Consider the following 16,524-nt stretch of genomic DNA (forward strand, 5'->3'; position numbering starts at 1 on the left):
ATTCTTACTTACTTGTGAATAATTACTGATATTCTGTATTTAATGGAACTAAGTAATTTTCTTTTCAGTATTAAACCATTGCTAAGTTACTAGTGAACTGAGTTAAGAAGTTTTATTAAATGTACCATTGTAAATTCAGCAATATATTTAATGAATTATTTGTATACAAGTGCCAATATGGACAACTGTTCACACATTCATCTTCATTTGATTATGTGAGAAACCATGCTTAGCATAAATGAAATCTCTAGACGAATAGAGGGTGCACTGTTTACACATATGAGTCATTGGTTCATTATTTGCCTTGATAGTGATTGTGTTAATGCACCTAAACCCTAAACTCACAAGAAATTCAATGCAACAAATTCTAAAGTAATAATTGATATCCGTGAATGTTAGCAATAAATATAGAGTTAAATACCTCTAATCCCTTCTTCTCATGATCTCTGACAATAAATCTTTTCATTAAAGGTGGCATTTCAATACTATTGGGCAGAATAACATCAGGAAAGTTGTGCTCACTACTAGTTAACTCCAAGAATTTGCTCTCATCATCCTTAGTGACAAGTTGATAGTCAGGTTTATATGATGTACGATAGATTTCTGTTATCTGTGGCAACTTCCTACCTCTAAATGTTTTTTCGACCCAAACACGAACTCGACGACGTTCCTGGAACATTCAATTTGTAATTCATAATCTAACCTTAATTTACGTTGAATATATTGTTATTAGAACCACTTACTTCATCAGGACATGTTTCTACTTTAACAATTTTCATAAAAGTCGGCTCAGGATAACGTTGAAACATTTGACGCACTATCAGTCTTCCCACACCAAAATTTTTAAGACTTCCTACTATTTCCCACAAAGTCTTGCCTTTAAAATCAGTTGTGCGTCCAACATATTTAATAACCTTCGTCGTCATTGCACTAAAATAATAGATATATATTACTTGAATTTTTTAATTAAACCTGTTATGTTCGTGCTAAGTGAAATTAAGTTTACTAATAAAAACTTAATAATAACAAATTGCAAAATACAAGACCACTTCGATTGTCCTTTCACTATTGGTCGATGACACCGATGGACGATGATTGATGAACGATGACATTTAGAGATCGTGATTCGTGCCACAAAAGGAGTCCGCCGTCCGGCCTGTAGATTATGCACTATGGCGCGTGATATAAAACATGGCTGCGCCTAAAATAATGTTACCAGTATTATGAAAGTATAAGTCCCGCAGCCTCAGCGTGTACAGTAAAAGCTAGCGATAGTTTGTTCGAAATAGCAATATAACTTGGCTTAAAGGTCTCGTAACAAAGCCATTAAATCTTTTAAATCAAAAGCATAAATTGCCTCAAACTTTGGTCGGTTCTTATAAAAAAGTAAAATAAGACTTATTCATGTTATTCGATTTAATTTTCATTACACGCTTAAGATTATAATATACTAGCTGCGCCCCGCGATTTCACCCTCGTAAATCCGTATCCCGTAGGAATATTGGGATAAAAAGTTGCCTATATGTTATTCCAGTTGTCCAACTGTCTACGTACCAAATATCATTGCAATCGGTTCGACAGTTTTTGCATGAAAGAGCAACAAACGCACACACATCCTTACAAACTTTCGCGTTTATAATATTAGTAGGATATATTCCATAAGGTTTCATACCCTGTTGTTATCTTGTATCGATGAAAATAACGTGTCACGATAGCTTATGTGGCATCATTGCTATACGCCTATGCTAGGCTACAAAGAGGAGAGAGTTTATCTGTAACGTTTTTGTTGTTGGCCTACACAACAAAAACGTTACAGATAAAAAAAAACATGCTATGTTCTGCTCACTCATATATATTGCATTTCGATAAACTCGCGTAAAAAAATAAACATCCTAACGTGTTGCGTTAGGATGTATATTTTTTCACACAATTAAGCAGATTTCTATAACCCTTCTCACTTCTATTTTCCAAAAGTCGGTGGTCATTTAAATACTGACAATATTATATTGACTGATTCTTGACATTTTTTTTAGAGTTGTTTCGTAGAGCGAACTCTACCATCAACGTGGACTTCTTCCATGGCGTTTATGTATCAACAGATAACATCACAACTGACAACAATCAATTATCATTATTGTCAATGTCAAGAATGGCGCGAAAAGATGAAAAAAATGTAATTCGTTTTTAAATGTACATAGTACGTTTAACTCTATATTCTATAATATAAATACATAAAGACAAACTACGATACGATAAAAGCTTTTGAAAAATTTTCCACGTTTAATTCGTAATTATTATACATTCTGTGTCTTAGTCACCAAAAACATTAAGACATCCTATAGGACACGTGTATGATATGACTTTTAAGTTTACAAACCACAAAGATGTGTAATTAAAACAGATACCAATTGCCATTCAATAAATAATTCCAATTCATCTGGATATGTACAATTGTTCATATCAGCCGGTTAGGCTTCTCAGGTAAGATCTATCATTTGCTGTCCTCATACAAAAGAAATTTGATAGTTGATAGTTTAATACTTTGCTTAGCCATGAAGAAATACCGATTACATTTTCTAAAATATTTTTATTACAAGAGCATCAATAATTTTGCAACTAATAAATTCTATTTATAATTTTTTAATAATTTTGACCTTCAATCATCAATAGGTAAAAGTTTCATATTTTTTTTATTTGGCTTAACCTAAAATCCTCCATACAATATCATTTATGCTATAGCCTTAAGGATATTGTATAATAATCCTAATTACCAAGCTTTTTTTGTATTATAGTCAGCAAAAGAGTTTGTGGGTCGGCTCTTAATAAGTGCTATCAATGCCCATGAACATTAGACTTAAGGCTATTGGCAGGCCTTACGCCTCTGCAAGTGGATGGCTGCCATTGTAAGGTACGAAACAAGTATGATCATTGATAATTTTATCATTGATCATGCAAATGCTGTAAAAAATACTATGTATACTATAATCTCCAAACAACATTCAAAGCAGTACTAAAAATACAATTGATTGAAGGTGTATGTATGTAGGTGTATGTTTGAATGTACTAAACTCGCTTGTCTCTATCTCTACTCCTCTTTGAACTTTCTTACACCTTCTATTATAGTAAAAGAATATTTATGGTAAATAATCCCTTGTGAAACATAAATATTCTCTGTCAGTTCTGGATTAGACAAGTGGAGCGGTAGCTCTTGGCGCCAGATTGTTAGGAGAGTCAAAATACAAGATACTTTATGTTCATCTTTAATTTTTTTTAATTAAATCGAACCGTTTTAATTAAATCAAATTCGTTTTTGGGAACCTTACAGAAGAAAGTTGTAGAAACAGGAAAATTATTAATATTAAAAACACAGTAGTTACTTCCATTGTTTAAGGTATCCTGATGAACAAAGAAACGTCGTGTATACAAATAGAAAATAGGGAAGTGAAATAAAAAATAATCTGTTTTTTTGTCCGACTGCGACAGGAGGGTTATGTTTTTCGAGTGTATGTATGTATATTTTTTTGTCTTGTTATGTTTTTAACTAAAAAGATTAATTAGCGGGTTTTTTGTGTTTATTATAATAATTCTTGTTGATTGAAATCACTAAATGCTACTACTGATTAATATATATTTGATGAATTGCTGGATCATAGAGATGGGCGCTATTAGAACTTTTTACTCTACTCTTTAAATCAGCTATGGCCAGCTGACTGCATTTCAAATGTACATTAGATGTAAAATATTTTTATATCTATTTACAATATTTTTATAGGTTTGGCTTTGTCCTTGTTTGGCTATTCTAAATTGCTGAAATCAAAAAAAAAACCGTTTTATTATAGGAAAACTAATTGAAAAGGGAGACAAAAAGACATTATATTTTAAAAATCAACTTTAATTCACTTTCATGTTCTGTTACTTGGAATTTATGCAATAATACAAATTTCACTAGAATAGTTAACAGCAATTAGGTTTTAAATGCAGCTTTATTAGTTACAATATCATGGAAAAATTGAATTTTGTCAACAATCATTGGGTTATTGAAGATTCAATGAGTGTCTAAGATAATATTTCAAGATCTGATTGGATCTCATCCAAATTGTAATTTTCTAATTTGGCCCAGGCAAGCTTAGGCATGTTTTAAAAAAGTAATAATCAAAATCACCAAGGCCATGACATTGAATATATCCAATTCTTATTACATTAAAATTAAATCCAAATTACAAAGTAATCCACCATTACATAATTCTATAATTAAATTTATTAATTATTATTGGAAATCATAAAATCATATTACATCCTTCAACATGGTTTTAATGCCGTGATGGCTTTATCAGTATACTATGCAAAACAGGATTATAGTGCAAAATATGCATGAAATGCATGTCAAGACCAGCACTGGTGCTCTCAACAATATAATAATTGGAGAGCAGGCAAAACTAGACAAAAGCAGAGACCTGAGTGTTATAATTTCTAATGCTATTCAGTCTCATATCCTTTGCCCAGTTGAATTATTACTAAGAAGCTATCCTTCATTCTTTTGGTCGATTCCTTTTTACAGGTACCGCCAATTACCATCAATAACTTAAAGCTAATCAGAACAGTTGTCGTTGCTAGTATACACAACTATTAATATAGAAATCAACCAATTTCCTACAGTTACTATTTTACTGTACAACAGTCACATTCCGTTGGCAAATAATTAAATAAATAAATAATTATTAATTTAGCTACGAATTGCCTAGTTACCAACTGGAATGGGCTTAGTGAACACGCGGGTGGCGAATAACAAGTCCATTCTTACACGAGGCCTCAATTATGGCCCATACATTATATATTAAATCTAAAAAATTGCGATAATAATTTACGACAAATATTTACAGATCACCACTGATATCATATTTAAATAAGGAACCTAAGATAAATAATTTCGATAAATTTATGATAGTCAGGATTTCTAATAGGAATCAGTCATTCAGCTTCGACACTCAAGGGTGTTTGCAAGTCATCTTCTCTTGTCCTCCTCCTTGTCCAGAAGTTTCCGGCGCGGGCGAATAATCGTACGCTTGTGAACATATGTGGCGCCGCCCGCTGTTGCGGCGCTCGCCTGCCGTGGCCGTTGCATACTTAAAGGATTGCTGCTACTTTCAGGACGCCAATATCGAACTGTTACGAAAGGTTCTCAGGATGATTTCGTGCTCGAAATGAAGGCTGGTTATATCCTAAAAGTGTGCACTCGCCGTGCGGAGAGCGAAAGGGTGCGGGCGCGCGGCCCGGCCCGGGCGCGACTCGAGGCAGCCTACACGCCTCTCTCTTAAGTTGTATCTCGTCCATATGTGCCTATACGCACTTCGTCGATTACACGTGTCCATTCTAAAGCGTAAGATTGTGGGTCTTCCAAATAATAAGTCCGATTTGGCTGTAACAAAAACAAAATAGTTGAATTAAACATGTATTTAATAATTTTTATTCGTTGGTTACAAATTTTACAGTATAAAGCTTACCGTGTGTATTAAAAAGATTCTAAAGTTCTTTGCCTCAACGCGTAACTCCGGAGACCAAGGTATTTCACCTTTCAGAACCATATTGACTGGGTCTACGTAGAAAAGTCGTGGCCCAGTAGTTAATAAAAGCATTCGGCGTCTTGCAAAAAGACCTTTTCTTTTTTCTACTAATCCTTGCTTCAAAATCAACTCCCCGTCCACAAACTGATGCCATTTATTTTCCCGAGCTTGTACTTCAAGACGACGACGTCTTTCTTCAGGGCTTATATTAAGAATACCTGAAAATACATTTAACCTGTTAATAACGAAAAAAAAACGATATCTTATATAAACAGATGGATAAGGCGAGGCATTCATTCATAAATTTGAATCGTATAAGTACAGAGTTCCGATAGCAGACCGGAAAGCTTACGTCATAATGTATGACTGACTTATAGAACGCCCATCTTATTTATAAAAACGGTAGTATGATGTATTAGACACAAATGCCCCATATATACGTACTATTTTTTTATTATTATGAACATTATATAACTCATAAAAATTATATTTACCTCTAGAGGTTGATAGGTCGAATTCCCACAAACGTACTAATTGGTTTTTGCCTAATCCTGGTTCTAAATGATCCGGTACAGTATATTCCTCTTCGAAAGATCCTCCAGGCAAATATGGGCAAATCGTTGGAGGTGTTTGTTCCCAAATATTATCCCAGTCAATACCATCGAAAAACGGATGTTTACGAATGCTTTCGTAGGTGTCTCCTTTATCACTCGCTCCAAGACGTTTAGTATGGTCTAAAACCAAAAGCTTTTCAACTAAATCCTTTGCGTCCGCAGGAAACCCTTCGGGAAATTCATAATCCATTTTTAAAATCTTTTGGAAAGTCAAAAAATCTGTGGAGGCTCGGAATGGAGGCAATCCTGATATCATCTGGTAAATAATACACCCTAACGCCCATAAATCAGAAGCGCGTGTATCTATTCTATTTTGTAGAAGGTCTGGGCTCACATATTGTGCTGTTCCAACAAAACTTATTTTTCTTGAACGTTCATTTGTTTGATCATCAGAATTTTCTGTTGGTTCTTCGACGTTATCTATTGTATTTTGTGACGGATTTCTAATCTTTTCTGGATCGAGAATCTTAACTGTACCAAAGTCGGCTATTTGAAGATGCATATTTTCATCTAGTAATATATTTTCTGGTTTCAAATCACGATGTATAATTCCTTTAGCATGCATTTTTTCCAAGGCTAACAAAAGTTCAGCAGCGTAGTATTTAGCTACGTTTAATTCGAATGATCCTACTTTATTTATGTAATGTAATAGTTCCCCATTTTTAGCATAAGATAAAACGAAATATAATCTTTCATCATCTTGAAACGTGCAATACAGTTTAACAAAACCGTGAGGCACATTGAATAGCATGTTCAAGGCATCTTTTTCGCGTTTTATGTATTGAACTTTTTGATGACGCACTATGTAACTCTTTTCACACACTTTAACTGAAAGAGAAAAAAAAATTAAGTTTATTATTTTATACATTTTTATATTTCAATTATTAGATTTAAATTTTTAAGTACCAATTGTAGGTATAATGTTTCAAATTACTCACTTGCATACTCTTTTCCGGTGTGAATATCTTTTGCTAAGAAAACGGTACCATAGCAACCATCACCGATAAGTTTCCCAAATATGTAATCTTTAGCAGTTCTCTTCGTATGCCTGTGAGACTGGCTGGAGGCATGGGTAGATGGAGGAGTAGGAACAGGCGCGGCGGCAGCCTGGGACGCTTGCATTTTAGCTGGCGAATCGGCAACGAACTCTGTTGTGGCTATAGGTGCCCGCACCTCACTACCGGCTCGGCCGTTAGACTGTAACAAAAAATATACAGTTAAACGAGCTGACCTTGATTACTCTTGAAATAAAATTGAGGCTTCTTTGCAAATTAAAATATGAAACGTTAACGGACTCTCAATCGAGTATGACTACTTGTGAAACAAAATTTTCAAAATAACTCGTCGCTCTCATTATTTAACCATTGTTATTGTGAATCCAATATAAATATTATGAAAAGTTGACGCGTCAATGTTTTTAATTGTCACTCGCACAGTACATATAAATATATGTGACAATTATTATAAACCAGTTTTTTGTATTTTGGATTGATTAAAAACTTTCTTGACACAACAAGCTGTAAACCGTCTACCCGTGAAAAACGTTAAGACGCTGCAACGTGTACGTATAAATTTTTAGAAAACGTGTAATAATTTAATTTCAAATAAGTATTAAGCAACTGCAGTTCGCTAGATACTATTTCGTTTTAAGTGTGTTCATTAAAGAACACTCATTGCATGAGTCATAATATCAAATACGCTTGTTAGTCTAAGTAGAAGGAAGTATGTCCCGCATTCCGCTGTGACGGTGGCAGTGAACACCGCCGCAACGGTACTCTGAACACATTCCCATCGTAACGCATTCCGCCGTCTTTGCGCACCTACACTGTATTTGACCTCAATTCCCATAATTACAATTTTTAAAGATTGTAAGTCTAAAGGTTAACTTATTTTAACCTTTAAGCAAAACTACAGAAAAAACACTTAATTTGATATGTTTACATTATATTGTGAAATCACAATTTGAATAAAATTAATAATTATTTTATATTAATGCTTACGTTGCGACCACGCACGTTATGAATGAATCAATGATAGTGTTTGAAAACAAATTATCTATGTTTATATTTCCAAATCATCTTCGCGCGCATTTTTAAAACAAACTATATTTCTAGCATTGAGGATAATTGTGTCGTTTAAATTCCATATCTTTTAATTGCTCAATCGAAAAGAAAAATAACATATTTAGTAGTTATCTGAGAAATTTATTATTTGAATTGAAGAGAGCAATATCACATATTTATACCTTTTGAAAATAAAATAATTACTAAAAGGTACGATATTTATTGTATTTTAAATAATGAATAACGCTAGTAAACTGATGAATGCGATTCTATATCATCCATAGTTGTAAACAAGGTGGTCACGCCGTCGACGCGTGAACAAACAAGTGCGATGCCATGTCAGTGCCGCGCCCGCCATCACTGTTTGCATCATAACGATCATACGCGACGCGCTCTTCGCACCGAGTACTTGCATTTGGTTGCACGTGAAACGGGCGAAAGTTCTCATAGACACTCGTTGCTCTAGAGCGAAAGTTTTGCTAATTTTGTAATAAATTTCATATTGTCCGTATACCACGTCATTGCTATTATTTTTCAAATCTCAAATTCACTTTATTGTACAATTGTAAATTAAAGTAAATATTTCTGTATCGCTCAAGATTATGAATATAAATAATTAATGATGCTTTTATTATTATGGTCCGTAATTTTATTATAGTGAAAAATTGGCAACTTGTATCCTTTACCAAACAGTACACCAATATTTCCGCCGAAGATGCATGCGTGATCCCGTTAGCTTACCTTTGATTTGGGCGAGGATTGTTTCCCGCGTTTTGTAGAACTAACACCAAGAAGCTTTAGAATTCTGTTTGCTGCTTCCAAAAGAGTAGCACTACCCCTCGATCCCCTTTTTACTCTTATGGTCAATCCGCTCATTTCTACCCGTCGCATACGTTATTGTATCACACCGTTTTATATCAGTTCAAAACACAAACACTGTTCATGAAGAATTTGCTAGGTAATTTAATTATATGATATAATTATTTATTTACTAAATTAATAAGAAACAAAAAACAGGAATGCAACAAGATAGGTACAAATAAATAATAAATTGCTAAATCGAGCTAACTGCACACGAACACGACCGAACGACTCGACGTCGCGTTGCAGACTAAACTAGTTAACAAACACAACGTTTGACGCGAGCGAAGCATTGACTACGTCCTCCGTTCGGTAGACGGAATAACCGTGGTACGTACGGCGCGCCGCCTGTTCGTGTAATGTGGAACCCCGCTCCCCCGCTTTCAAACCGTTCGCGTCATCGCAACTTGGCGCCTTTCAGAACACTGTCCTTATCGCATTGCAAAAAGGGATGCATCGTTAAAATTTTATGTAACTCTTCTTACCTTCTCTTAGATTGTTAACATTTTTAATGGTAAATGAACACGTTTAATCAATTATTAAAATAACATCATTCAATTATAATATCATTCAATTTATTGGTCCATTTGTAAATTTACAGTATTGAATTTACATTCCCGTTATTTATTTAATTTATTGAGTTGTGCGAGTTATTATCTATATATAAAACATCTGTGAAAAGTAAATCATAGCAAATCTCATGATATTTTGAAAGTCTATATCTCAAATATAGTAAAGCACATATTCGTCGAAAGAGGAAATGCAGGAGTATAGACGAACGTCGGCAGGGGGAGGGAGGTCAATATGGATCTCTGGAACGGGAAATAGATCAATAATATCAAGATTGTGAAGCGGCTTTATTGTCACCAACGATTGAACATCTTTTGAATTGTTTTCGCGTTTACAAATTGAAAAGAAGTTGAGAAGAACTCATGCCTATTAAATTTCTTATAGCCAATACAATTTTAATTAAAATTTCTTTGTATAAAATACTGTATTGTGCTTGGCAAATTATGTCATTTAACTTGTGTTCCTTGAAAATGAGCACAAAAAATAGGAATATCATTTTGAAATGCTGCAGCTGTTTTGTGGCACGTGGTAAGCGCCGCCATAGTATTTATAGGAACTGAATTGAATACATTGCACACCTAATATACATAAAAAAATCTCTGTTCTTTTTATTTCAGAATTTTTTTATTAGAAGAATGTATACTTCTGAATGGTTAAATAAAGTATATTTCAATAATTTCAATGAAGTCCCATTTAAAATTAAAACAATCTAAATTAGTATTGTTAATGTAGGTAATACACATTAATAGTAATAATTGTCATCGTAAAAAAAACTTTTCTTCGGCGGAGATGTCGTGGATTAAACGAATCGATTGATTGATTTGATATAGAATGAAAATATTTAAAATATCCAGGAGAACGTATTTACAAAGATGTGATAAACTTTGATCATCTTTACCAAGGTAGTACGATGGGTTCAAGTCTAATACGAGAAAGCTCCTATATACAAAGAAGAAAACTTAAGAAATATATGAACAAGAATATTAATTTAAGCTTGTTTCTATTATATTAATTTAATAAATAAAAATTGTGTATATTGAAATTTTGTTTTGGAAAGCAAACTTTACTAAATAATACTAATTATTCTTTTTTGGTTTAGTTTGACAAAAATACCAACAAATAGCACTTAATTAGAACTCAAACTCCAAAATTGTATGTACTGTTTTAATAAATAACCTCAACCAATCAAAATACAAAAAAAATCTAAAGTAATGGTGAAAATAAAAATAAATCGACTACTAATATAACATCTGCTTTTGTGCATAGGCCGTCGGTATACACATACAGTACATAAGAAGCCAGGTGTTTCGAAAGTTTTTCATCTTCACAACCCCCGAGACCCATGGCTTCGCTCAAAAACAAAATAATAGCATGGTGCAATGAACTCAGCACCTGGTTTAGTTTCATTTGATAAATAAACACACCTTGCAAGCTGCACCATTTTTTTCTGCCTGCGCCATATCAAGTAGATAAGGATTGAGTGATATCATGAAAATTTAAAATGTTTGTGATTACTAAAGCAGGCGTGGCGTACGTAGGTCAGTTATATATACCTAAACATAATGCAATTCAACAAAATTTTATAGTGCGTATTACCTACCATCGACTTCTTTAAGATATATGATGGATGACTTCAGATAAGGTAAATTCATTTTGACAAAAATATATTTTTTATTATCTAATTGTATTCTCTTAATGTACACTTAGTACGTAGCTTTCCGCTTTCTGTAGTCAAATGAAATTCCCATGAGAATGAGATATTTAATTCTATCCTATTTACAGACACAAATTTTATTATCATAAAATCACTCCAATGCGCTGTGAAAATAACATAAAATAGTAAAACACACTTTCGCGTATGTAACATTAGTAAAGATGTGAACCCGCACATTCTGGGTGTGCGGGTTCACACCTTTTTCTCCAAGGCAACATTTAGTAGCAACATAATGCTCGAAAAACTTATTTGATATTAATATCTTATGGCCATGGATGCAGTTTATTTTTGGCGTCGTTGTAAGGCTTTTTGTATAACAAAACATTGATAACATACAGTGGAACGCAGCGATAACGAACAGCAAACGTTGACAAGTTGACAAACACTTTGGTTAGCGAGTATGATATTTTATGTCGTAACTGACCTGCTTTATAAATGTCTATTGCAATAAACACAATTATTCATAGATAATTGTGAATAATTAACAAAGTTTTTCTACGTACAATATATGCCTCTGTTGGATGAGATATATATATATGATCATTATAAGTGAAACAAAAAACATTTAAAATAAATTTAAAACCCCCGACCTCTTTTGCGTTGCCGGTCATCTTGAACTTGATATTTGATATAGTGACATAGTGGAGTATTTTACTTGTCAATCCCATTTCATTAATTTTGACACAATGAGGGAGTTGTGAAATAAGAAAATGAGTCAGATCCCCTAATCAACTAGAAGACAGCTGATGATATTCAAGCGGTTGAACACAAAATATTTTTTCATCTAATGCGTCTAAGAAAACTGGCACATAAGTCACCCTTTATACAAAAAAAATGATACAGCTTCATCCATTCGGGAGCTATGATGCCCTACAAAGACACCGCGGATTAATAAAATGATATTGAATAGGCATATATTATTCAATTTCAAGCGTTGCATCTGGTTTCGTACCTAAGTAATAAATATAAGTGTAGCCGACACCTAGTAACATGTAAATAGCGATAAATAAACATGCACCGTGCAATAAGTGTCAATTTCTTTACAGCTGATAAATCGGAATAAAAATTTTACATTCTTAATCAAGGTACATATGCGGAAAGTGTTAAGACCAAAATATTATGTAATTAAGGCAGCCTTGAAAAATTAAAATTTACAGGAATTTTCCATACATCGTTCAAAAATTATAAAGATTCTTAGAAAATTCGAAATTCAAATTGGAAAATTGGTTTTATGTTCCAAAAGTCTTTCTTTTATAATACTGTATGTTTTATAAAACTTGAGTACCAATGTAAAGTAGATTGCAAATTGTACCAGCCCTAATCGTAACTAATGTCTAAGGAAATTTTATAGCTAACGCAGCTTAGTGACAACAATCATTGCACTTGCAGTAAAATATTACTTTACATACTTACATATCAACAACGTTCATGGTCGTTCATGCAGTTTTAGATTTTAACGACACGTGTAAGTCGTGTTAATAAATAGTTAAACGTGGAAATGTAAACTAGAATTAAGCGGAATGAAACAAATTTATGTTTTGACTTCAAATTCAAATAATATACATTAAGAACTGCAAGTTTTATTTAATGATTATTAAAACTTTACGAACTACAATATTTACTTAATATTACATTTCATTTTATATCCACTGGAATACTAGATACTCTAAAAATATCAACATGAACGTAATCTATGTCTCAATTAATTATTGTTCAACGGGACATTCAAGCAAGTTCCGAGTCTAGTGCAAATGCAACAAGCATTTTTAATACAATACCTCCCTTAGGTAGTAGGTTAACAGTTGAACGCAGATCTAATATACAGCCATCAATGACAATTTATTGCTATTACATTTATGCAATAATGGATCGTTCGTTCAGTGATACGCAATTTATTTAAAGAAGGCTTAAAATTGTGAAATAAAATTATAAACACGAGATACAAATATGTATACAAAAATACTGTTTTGAAAAAAAAATAAAGTGCAATAAAGGTAAATTGTTTTTAAGTCACATATACGAAATATGAATAAAAAGAAACATAATTGTTATTAAAAATAAGCAACAACTATTATTTTTGTATCAGAAACATATTGCAAAAATATGATGCCGGATTTTAACTCCAAGGTCGTAAAATAAAAGCACGTGTCAATAATATGGAGTCGCCAAGTAAAGGTTATAGAATATGGTCGCAAATAATATTCATAATGGCCTTGTGAGGGTCATTTAACTCAACGCTAAAGATATTGCTACCCACCTGCTTTAATCTGTCTTCAATCAATAATTTATAGCGGTCATGATAGATTATAAGCCTAAACTTATAAGAATTTTAATAACAAACATCCTAGCCACTTATGAAAGTGATAGGAATCAGATCTTATAAACGCGAAAGTTTTAAATGTAAGGATTTAACTTAACTCTTTTACGCGAATACCTCTCATGGATTTTAATAATACTTGGAAATGATGTAGCTTATGTGCCAGAAAAACACAAACCTAAGGCCGAAGCTATAGAAATACTCACTTTAGCCCATGTTTTTAATTTTAATTGAACCATATTTATCATTGTTTCATTATGATGAGCCCCATATAAAAATTGTTTCATTAATTATTACAGTTGTAACAAATATGTCATAATAATATGTACATGTGATGTTAAAATATTCTTAATATGCGTAGGTAAACATCACTATATTTATTAATATTATGTATCGTAAACGATGTCTCTGACAGAATTGCGTGTAAAAACTCAATCGAACCAAGACGGTGAATGTACTAGGGCAAGGTGATAAGCACATTTCGAATGGAATCTTAAGCGTCATCACGATTTAACAGATATTAGAGAACTAAACGTACCAAAAAATGGGGTTGGTCTTATTATTATAATAAAACAAACAAAGTGTCTAAAAAGTTTCAAAATAATTTACCAACTAAATCTAGAGTTTACTCATATTTATATATTTATCTAGGCTATATTTATCTAGGTCTCCTTCAAAATTTTTGATTGTATTTACTTACTATCCACAATTTATCAATTGTGAAGGATTTTTAGGGTAGGCATATCGGATTTCTATTATAATTATAATACGATGTCATCGAAACCGTGCTGCAAGGGCTTCGATAATCCTTCCGGTTCACGCATGTATAGATGTGGCATCGTTTTCGAGATCCAAATATATACATGTCACCGTGTTGGATAAATTATAATATTTAAAACACTTGAATTAGTATATTAATTTAATTTACTAAACAATAATACTTAGGTTTAGATTTCATAGCGTAGCCGTCTATTAATTTGCTTAAAGAAATGTCAAGATTATATTCAAGTATTACAATTATAGACAAAATTTATAATTATAAAAATTCGGGCTAACAATCTGGTAAAAAATGCATGATAGTATTAACTTTCTTAGTAACATAGGACTTTTCATGTACGCGCATAAATAAAACTAATTTATTATTATATGATACGTACATCATTAAATAACAGATATATACAACACTAATAAGCCAAGAATAAATCTTTTGTTAAATACACGAACATCGTGGAAAATAAAATATATTTAGATACATTTAAGTGGTTCTATTTAAAGCGTGTCTTTTAAAAATATCTAGAGAGGTTGTAAACGGCAGTTGATCGTAACTCGTAATAATTGTAGACAGAGGAGATGAAACGCTGCCACAGCCACACGCAAAATTTACCCGGTATTCCGGCAAAAGGAATGCCTTGTACTTACATACATTTATTCACTTCCCGCGCGTCTAGACGTCGAGTTTAGATTTTGCTAAATAAGGTCTTAGTGCCGACTCTTAAGATCCCTATTTCAGCCCAAGAAGCCAAATATTATACTCATATAAAAACGGCCTCGTTGTCCTCGAAAAGTGCATTGATCTCAGGGTGCGTCCTTTTATGGCACAAAAATCGTTGCACGTGATATAGACGTCCCTTTCACATTAGAGAGTGGGATATCAGTGTGAAAGGGATGACATAAACTGAACGTAGTAGGCAGGATGCGCGTACCGTGCTTCGGCCAATACACCCAGGCGGGCGCAATGAACGGCGGCCATTAACGTAGAAGTACCATGCTGCTTTTGGCGCCAATATTATAAACCAAAATTTATTTTCATTTATGTCTATATTTAGGACAATTTCGAAAGTTCAATTTATATCATATACGGAAATTTTGAAATTATCAGTTCTATATTTTTAAACAATATAAGTACAAATTTAATTATTGAATTCAATTGTGTACCTGAATATTATTTTTTTGATGATTAATAAATATTATAATATAAAATCCTTATAGTATGTAGTGGGATAAGAATACGCGCAAAAATCTCAATAAAATGGCGGCAACCACGTGGTTCTTACACATGCCCTACGTAGTGCGCGCAACGTGCTATGAGTTGTAAACGAAAACCGCGCACATTTTATTCATTCTCATATAGTAAAATATTTTAAACCACAGATTATGAATAATTCAATTTTTTTTAAATATTTAACATAAACCTACATTGAGTGGAGATTCATGTAGAAATGTATTGACTAGAATTAAGTTTAAAAACTGCTGGTAGTCTTCGAACTAAGGTACCTGGTACATAAACCTTGATGTGTGAGTGCAAATTCCACGAAGGCTAAACCTTTTGCTGATACGTTCAACTCTCTGCGACCGGATTGCCCGTGATGCCAGTGCCCGTGATGCCGTTTCGTTTTAGATTATAATAATCATGAACTATTTTTCTTAAAATATCGGATCTTTAGTGTCGTTACTTCGCTATTTTAAATAGATTTAAAGTTTAAAAATATATTGTTTAAAACATACATGTAAACTCAAAAAAAAATTATTTTCAAGTCATATCTCCAAAAGGCGAGACAAAACATGAAAAAAGCAACAACGTGCCGTGTCTGGCCACTGAACTCTACGTCGGTCAACAAAAAGCATCTGATTGAACTTGTTCGAGAAAGTCCCATGTGAACAAATCATTGTTTTAAATAATTAAAGGCTTTGTGAACAATCAAAAATCGCCTTTGTATAAGTATGGAAACAACATGTTCAGACTTTAAGTCTCCGCCTTTTTACATTATAGAGATAATGAAACAAAGCTGCATTTAGCATACAAATATTCTGACTTCGTATATTA

The 16,524-nt window shown here is 32.9% G+C and overlaps 2 protein-coding genes across 4 annotated transcripts in view; both read right to left on the minus strand.

The window, feature by feature from the left end:
• Nucleotides 1-352: 352 nt before the first annotated feature.
• LOC119840829 lies at nucleotides 353-1,151 on the minus strand. 2 transcript variants are annotated; one of them, XM_038367590.1, is made up of 3 exons: nucleotides 1,047-1,151; nucleotides 744-930; nucleotides 353-670 (listed from the first exon to the last, which is right to left on the minus strand). In XM_038367590.1, the coding sequence occupies exons 2-3, from the start codon at nucleotides 924-926 to the stop codon at nucleotides 368-370; spliced, it is 486 nt and encodes a 161-aa protein (XP_038223518.1). In that variant the 5' UTR covers nucleotides 927-930; nucleotides 1,047-1,151; the 3' UTR covers nucleotides 353-367. The 2 variants fall into 2 exon arrangements, with proteins under 2 accessions (XP_038223518.1, XP_038223517.1); XM_038367589.1 differs by having other exon boundaries at nucleotides 744-1,079.
• Nucleotides 1,152-3,874: 2,723 nt separating this feature from the next.
• LOC119828358 (3-phosphoinositide-dependent protein kinase 1-like) overlaps nucleotides 3,875-16,524 on the minus strand; it is a 40,122-nt gene continuing 27,472 nt past the window's right edge. The window contains exons 1-5 of one of the 2 annotated variants that reach the window (XM_038350486.1): nucleotides 8,980-9,451; nucleotides 7,114-7,372; nucleotides 6,056-7,003; nucleotides 5,502-5,779; nucleotides 3,875-5,416 (exon numbers count right to left, since the gene is read on the minus strand). In XM_038350486.1, the coding sequence (XP_038206414.1) occupies nucleotides 5,312-5,416; nucleotides 5,502-5,779; nucleotides 6,056-7,003; nucleotides 7,114-7,372; nucleotides 8,980-9,129 (1,740 nt within the window). In that variant the 5' untranslated portion in view covers nucleotides 9,130-9,451 and the 3' untranslated portion in view covers nucleotides 3,875-5,311. Of the gene's footprint in view, nucleotides 5,417-5,501; nucleotides 5,780-6,055; nucleotides 7,004-7,113; nucleotides 7,373-8,979; nucleotides 9,452-16,524 lie in introns of those variants that run through there. The other variant, XM_038350487.1, reaches the window with a different exon arrangement.

This window comes from Zerene cesonia, chromosome 7 (genome assembly GCF_012273895.1).
Source record: "Zerene cesonia ecotype Mississippi chromosome 7, Zerene_cesonia_1.1, whole genome shotgun sequence".
Classification (NCBI taxonomy): Eukaryota; Metazoa; Arthropoda; class Insecta; order Lepidoptera; family Pieridae; genus Zerene; species Zerene cesonia.

Excerpts from the sequence above, each read along its gene's own strand:
- LOC119840829 (XM_038367590.1), bottom strand. The coding sequence starts at position 926 with ATGACGACGAAGGTTATTAAATATGTTGGACGCACAACTGATTTTAAA. Across the intron at positions 671-743 it reads TAGAAACATGTCCTGATGAA|GAACGTCGTCGAGTTCGTGT; the intron begins GTAAGTGGTTCT and ends TGAATGTTCCAG.